We start from the raw sequence: 6,825 nt of genomic DNA on the forward strand, positions 1-6,825 counted from the left end.
TATTTCAATACCACAGCCGTTGTTTTAAAATAACAGCAAATATTTGCCATTAAATGGCGGCCATCCACTCAATTACAACATTATGTGAACAGAGCCTTTCTGTGTTTTCAATCCACTCCTGGTTTTGGTTGCTATACAGCCTCACAAATACAGCCTCAAATATACATAGTGTGAACCCAGCCTTAGAGTACATGCACACTGCGGAATGGCGAAGGATAACCCTTTGTGCATTACGCAGCTGGCACCCACTGGCGGACTGATGGAGGCGCGTATCTCCGCCCATGTCATAGACTCCATTCTATGCTCAGGAGGATTCCGTTGTCCATCCAAAGAATCAACACGTTCATTCTTTGGACAGAGGGCGAATACGCCCGTGCATACAAAGGAGTCTGACACGAGTGGTGATCACCCCGGCCGCTACATACAGGATCGCTTCAAGGCGTACTACACGTCATTGGAGTTCTATATTTTCTAAATTCCTTCCCTTATTCCTATTTCAGGGGTCACGTTGATCCAGGGATTATTCTGATCGCCATTATGGAGTCAGGAAGAAATTTTCCCCCTGTGATGAGGCTACTGTCGTCTGCCTCACGAGAGTTTTTTGCCTTCCTCTGGATCAACACAGGTTGAATTTGATGGACTCCTGTCCTTTTCAACCCTATAAACTAATAATTGGCCTAATACCCCCAAATAAATTAAAATTGTCCCTTTTCCCCAGCTAAATAGGCATGGCCGCCATTCCCATTAGAGACTTGCCATGATGCAATTACAAAGCCTCTGTGCGGCCAGGACAGTAGAAACCCCCCACAAGTGACCCCATTCTGGAAACTGCACCCCATAAGAAATCTTACAAGGGGGGCAGCGGCAATATGGCCCCCTGGTGACGGGCACATTTGTGCCGTGAAAATGAAAAGAAAAATGGTATTTTTTATTTTCACGGCACATGTTCTACGTAAGTGCCCGTCACCAGTGGGGTCCATATGCTCACTGGACCCCTTGTTAGATTCCTTATGGGTTGTAGTTTCCAGAATGGGGTCACTTGTGGGGGGTTTCTACTGACCTGGCAGCACAGGAGCTTTGTAATTGCGACATGGCCTCCATCCTCCATTCCAGCCTCTAAATGGCGCTCTGTCCCTTTGGTGGCTTGCCCTGTGCCCATATGGCACATTATGTCCACATGTGGGGTATTTTTGTACTCAGGGGAAATTACCCTACATGTTTGCATTATTTTTCTTTTTTAACCCCTTGTGGAAATAGAAAAAATCAAGGTTAGACCGACATTTAATGTAAAAAATGTTTAATTTTTACACTAAATCATTTATCTTGTCTTGATTTTTTCATTTTCACAAGGGATTAAAGGATAAAAAAAAAAACACAAAATGTGTAGATGTGCAATTTCCCGAGTACGAAAATAGCCCACATGTGGACATAAAGCGCCATGCGGGTGCAGGGTAAGCCTCCAAAGGGAAGGAGCGCCATTTGGTTATAACAGTAAATAACGGCCATTATTTCAATATAACAGCCGTTGTTCTAAAATAACAGCAAATATTTGCCATTCGGCGGCCATCCACTCAATTTAAACATTGTGTGAACAGATCCTTTCTGTGTTTTTAATCCACTCCTGCTTTCGGTTGCATTACTGACTGAAATATACGTAGTGTGAACCCAGCCTAATGTTGGTTTAGCCTTAAATTTTTCATTTTCACAAGGGGTTAAAAAACACACACAAAATGTGTAGAGCAATTTCCCCCGAGTCCGTAAATACCCCACATGTGGATATAAAGCGCCATGTGGGCGCAGGGCAAGCCTCCGAAGGGAAGGAGCGCCATTTGGATTTTGGAGGCTGGATTTGGCCAGAATGGATGATGAAAGCCATGTCGCATTTACAGAGCCCTCGTGCTGCCAAGACAGTGAAAAACCCCCACAAGTGACCCCATTCTGGAAACTACACCTTCAAGGAATCCAACAAGGGGTGCAGTGAGGATATGGACCCCTTGATGACGGGCACATTTGTGCCGTGAAAGTGAAAAAAACCCATTCCAGTGAAATTCCACATGTGAGGTATTTCCGTACTCGGGAGAAACTGCGCTACACGTTTGGTCTTTTTTTTTAGATTTTGGCACCCCAGAGCCTCTGCCAACCTGAAGTGGTACAGTCAAAAATGACCAAATATAACGAAGGCGTTGAAATTCACTAGGCGCTCCTTTATTTCTGAGGCTTGTGGTTGCGTCAAATAGCGCATTAGGGCCACATATGGGGTATTTCTATAAACTGCAGAAACGGGGCAATCAATATTGGGGTGCATTTCTCTGGTAATAGGTTTATAATTATGAAAAATATTGGATTACAATAAAATCTCTGCACAGAAAATTAAAATTTTCACATTTCTTACACACTTTGCTTTTATTTCTGTTACTCCCCTAAAGGGTTAAAAAACTTTCTGGATGTGCTTTTGCTTTTTGAATTGGGGTGCTTTGTGGGACTTTCTAACATACAGTCCCCTCAAATACACTTAACCTGAACAGTTCCCTAAAAATATCTGATTTAGAAATTTTACTGAAAATTTGGAAAATTGCTGCTTATGTTTTAAGCTTTTTATTGTCTAAAAAAAAAGAAAGATAGTTTAATAAATGCTGCCGACATAAAGTAGACATGTTGCTAATGCTATTTAATATATAATTTATGTGGCATAACCATTTTCTGTATAAGGAGAAAAGTTTCAAAGTTGGCAAAATGCATTTTCAGGGTATATTCACACGGGCGGGCTCGCAGCGAGATTCTCGCTGCGAGCCTGGCAGGTCCTGTCAGTTCCCATACACTACATACTTGGTGCGGTCTAAACGACCGCAGCGAGTATGTAATTATACCGCGCTTAACCCCTTCTACTCCCGCCGGCTCCCCCGCTGTAAGCAGCATACATTACCTGTCCTTGCTGCACGGGTCCGGCGTCCTGCTCTCCCGCCCGGCCAATCAGTGGCTGCGGCTGGGCAACACCCTAATTGGCCTGACGGGAGAGCAGGACGCCGCACCCGTGCAGCAAGGACAGGTAATGTATGCTGCTTACAGCCGGCGGGAGTAGAAGGGGTTAAGCGTGGTATAATTACATACTCGCTGCGGTCGTTTAGACCGCAGCAAGTATGTAGTTTATGGGAACTGACAGGACCTGCCGGGCTCGCAGCGAGAATCTCGCTGCGAGCCCGCCCGTGTGAATATACCCTTACAATGTTTCACGTTATTTTATTTTTTTTTTTTCCATGAAGATTCGTTATAACTATCAAATCCAATTTACAAGAAATGTGAAGTACAATATGTCACGAGAAAACAATCTCAGAATCAGACGGATAGGTAAAAGCATCCCGAAGTTATTAATGAATAAAGTGACACAGGTCATCTTCATAAAATTTGTCTCTGTCCTTAAGGCCATTTCAGGCTCTGTCCTTAAGGGGTTAATTGTCTAACCATGTGATCTGGTGTCTTACGCCCTATAAATATGTAAGGCTGACGCAACAAAAGGCAATTAGAAAGTTGAGTTAAACGTGTTGTTGGGATCAAGGTATCACAGGCTACATCTGTATAGAGTCAATAGAATTTCACCATCATCACAGACGAGGATTCATTACTATAAGAAGAGGTGTGATGGCTGACTCAGTAAGCAAGTTCAAGAGAGGACTGGAGGTTTTTCTTGAAAAATATAATAGAACAAGTTATGGCTATTAGATTTCCGGTGACAGAGTGGTGAAATAATATAATAAAGATGGAACCAGATGATGATAGGGTGCTGATATAGGGATTTATACTGATTTGGAGTCAGGAAGGAATTATCCCCCTAGTATGGAGCAATTGGTATCTGCCTTAGGCTATGTTCACACTACGTAAGTTTTGTAATAATCACGGCCGTTTTTGCCAATTTGCAACAATGGCCGTGATTACTACGGAATTTACATAGTTACATAGTTAATACGGTTGAAAAAAGTGAAAAAAGACACATGTCCATCAAGTTCAACCAAGGAGGGGATGGATACAGGGAAGAGGGAGGGGTGATAGGTTCACTTACGTAGTGCGGCAGCAGTGTATACACATAGTACATATATACATACACATAGTATACACTCTGACCAGGATCCCTTGTGGCGACAACGAAAACTGACATGTGAGTTTTCTGAGGCCGATATTCATTGAATAGCGGCCGCAGGAGACATGTCAGTTCACACAATGGAGCGTGCGGCTCCTGCCACACACTCCATTGTTTGCAGCGGTGAATTAGGATGCGGGCACACACTGATGAGCCCTCATCTCAATTCCTCCGAAATAAAGATCATTCGGCCGGTACTGCAGTACTACCCAGGATTATCTTCTCTGACACTATGTGTCTTACACCATGTGAACATGGCCTTAGGTTTTTTTTGTTTGTTTGTTTTGCCCTCTTCTGAAACAAAATAGTAGAGTTATACACCAAAAAAGAGGAAATGCCACAGATTTAATAAAAATTATGAGCCTCTTAGCATTTGCAAATAGTGTGTAGCAACCTACATACCCTGGCTACCATCCCACCTCTCTGTGCTACCATCCCACCTCTCCTGGGCTACCATCCCACCTCTCCTGGGCTACCATCCTACCTCTCTGTGCTACCATCCTACCTCTCTGTGCTACCATGCCACCACTCCTGGGCTACCATCCCACCTCTCCTGGGCTACCATCCCACCTCTCCTGGGCTACCATCCTACCTCTCTGTGCTACCATTCTACCTCTCTGTGCTACCATGCCACCTCTCCTGGGCTACCATCCCACCTCTCCTGGGCAACCATCCTACCTCTCTGTGCTACCATCCTACCTCTCTGTGCTACCATCCCACCTCTCCTGGGCTACCATCCCACCTCTCCTGGGCTACCATCCCACCTCTCCTGGGCTACCATCCTACCTCTCTGTGCTACCATCCCACCTCTCCTGGGCTACCATCCCACCTCTCCTGGGCTACCATCCTACCTCTCTGTGCTACCATGCCACCTCTCCTGGGCTACCATCCCACCTCTCCTGGGCAACCATCCTACCTCTCTGTGCTACCATCCCAGCTCTCCTGGGCTACCATCCCACCTCTCCTGGGCTACCATCCTACCTCTCTGTGCTACCATCCTACCTCTCTGGGGCTACCATCCCATCTCTCTGTGTTACCATTGCACCTCTCCTAGGATAATGATAAGACTGCACTCTGGGCATGCAGGATCCAGCTAATATTGGCAAAAATAACCTCTGGGGTGAGATGGGTGCACAGCCAAGTATAGGCAGCGACTCCCCCTATCTTCACCACAGACAAAAGCACTTGGATAACTCTCCTTAATCACCATTTACAATAATCAGGGACACGTTGTAATGCAGATAAACAAAAAAAAAGAGAATGCAACAACTCGCTGCTAATGCCAAGACATAAACCTGATGCAAATATAAAAATAATAGTAGAAGACTTATAGGTAGATCTCGATGGATTCTTTCTACATCTTTACATTTCTCTCTTCTACTACAAGAGTTTTTTCTTACCACAAACCATTAAATACCTAATCATAGAAGCCTGCATCTCTTTGTTTCTTAGACTGTAGATAACTGGGTTTATAAGGGGGGTCAGTTCAATGTAGACAAGAGAAATAAACTTGTTAACACTCAGTGAGTGTCCTCTGTACGGGACCATGTACATCATGAGCATAGACCCGTAATAGATAGACACAACCACCAGGTGAGAGCTACAGGTGGAGAAGGTTTTGTGCCGGCCCAATGTGGAGGGAATCCCAAAGATGGTGATAAAGATGTGAGCGTAAGTTATAATAATAAACAAAAAAGGTATCAAACCTACTGGAATAGAAATAACAATAATTTCAATATCCATAACAGTTGTATCTGAGCAAGAAAGTTCTAAGAGTGGAGCAAAGTCACAGAAGAAATGGTTAATCACATTCGGCCCACAGAAGTCTAAGTCCAATACTAGTACAAATGTGATAAAAGCTAACATAAAGCTGAGAGCCCAGGAGGAGATGACCAGGCTGTATCTCAGCTTCACACCCATGACTGAAATATAATGTAACGGTTTACAGATGGCCAAGTAGCGGTCATAGGACATGGCCATGAGCAACAAGCACTCGGCACTGACAATTCCTCCATAGAGATAAAACTGAGTGATACAGAGGACATAAGGTATAAGACTTCCATCTCTTATAATAACATCCAGCATCTTAGGGACAACGCTTGTTACCAGTATAACGTCTGTCAGAGCCAAATGTCCAAGGAAGAAATACATGGGAGAGTGGAGACGTCGGCTCGTGGACACCAGGAGAATGATCAAGAGGTTCTCACATATAGTCACACAATACATGAGAAGAACAATAGAGAAGAAAGACAACTTATAATCATTGAGAGCCGGGAATCCCAGGATAAGAAACTCAGAGATGGAGGTGGAGTTAACCATATGTATCTTCATTTCTACGTGTTATATGGAGGTATCTATTAAAAGGTTGTGATGAGGGATCTATAAAGCTGATTACATTTATTTTAAGAACATTCTTTACTTCCATTAGATTTTTTTAGGGTTTCTTACCTTTATTGTCAGTTTTAGACCATACACCAGCAATCGTTCAGCACGCTCTTACCTTTGAGTGTTTTTTTTTTTCCATAAGCCACCCAAAATAAAATACACTATTCTATAATCTGGAGGTGAATGTAACCTTGAGGAAGATGTAACCTGGAGATAGATGTAACATGGAGGAGGATAAAACATGGAGGAGGATGTAACCTGGAGGGAGATGTAACCTGGACTGGGATGTAAATTGGAGAAGGATGTAG

At 43.8% G+C, this 6,825-nt stretch overlaps 1 protein-coding gene across 1 annotated transcript; it reads right to left on the bottom strand.

Annotated features, from left to right (window-relative positions):
• Window positions 1–5,512: 5,512 nt before the first annotated feature.
• On the bottom strand, window positions 5,513–6,463 carry LOC138786187 (olfactory receptor 1468-like). The gene has a single exon (XM_069963002.1). The coding sequence runs from the start codon at window positions 6,461–6,463 to the stop codon at window positions 5,513–5,515; it is 951 nt and encodes a 316-aa protein (XP_069819103.1).
• Window positions 6,464–6,825: the final 362 nt, after the last annotated feature.

Source organism: Dendropsophus ebraccatus, chromosome 1 (genome assembly GCF_027789765.1).
Source record: "Dendropsophus ebraccatus isolate aDenEbr1 chromosome 1, aDenEbr1.pat, whole genome shotgun sequence".
Taxonomy (NCBI): domain Eukaryota; kingdom Metazoa; phylum Chordata; class Amphibia; order Anura; family Hylidae; genus Dendropsophus; species Dendropsophus ebraccatus.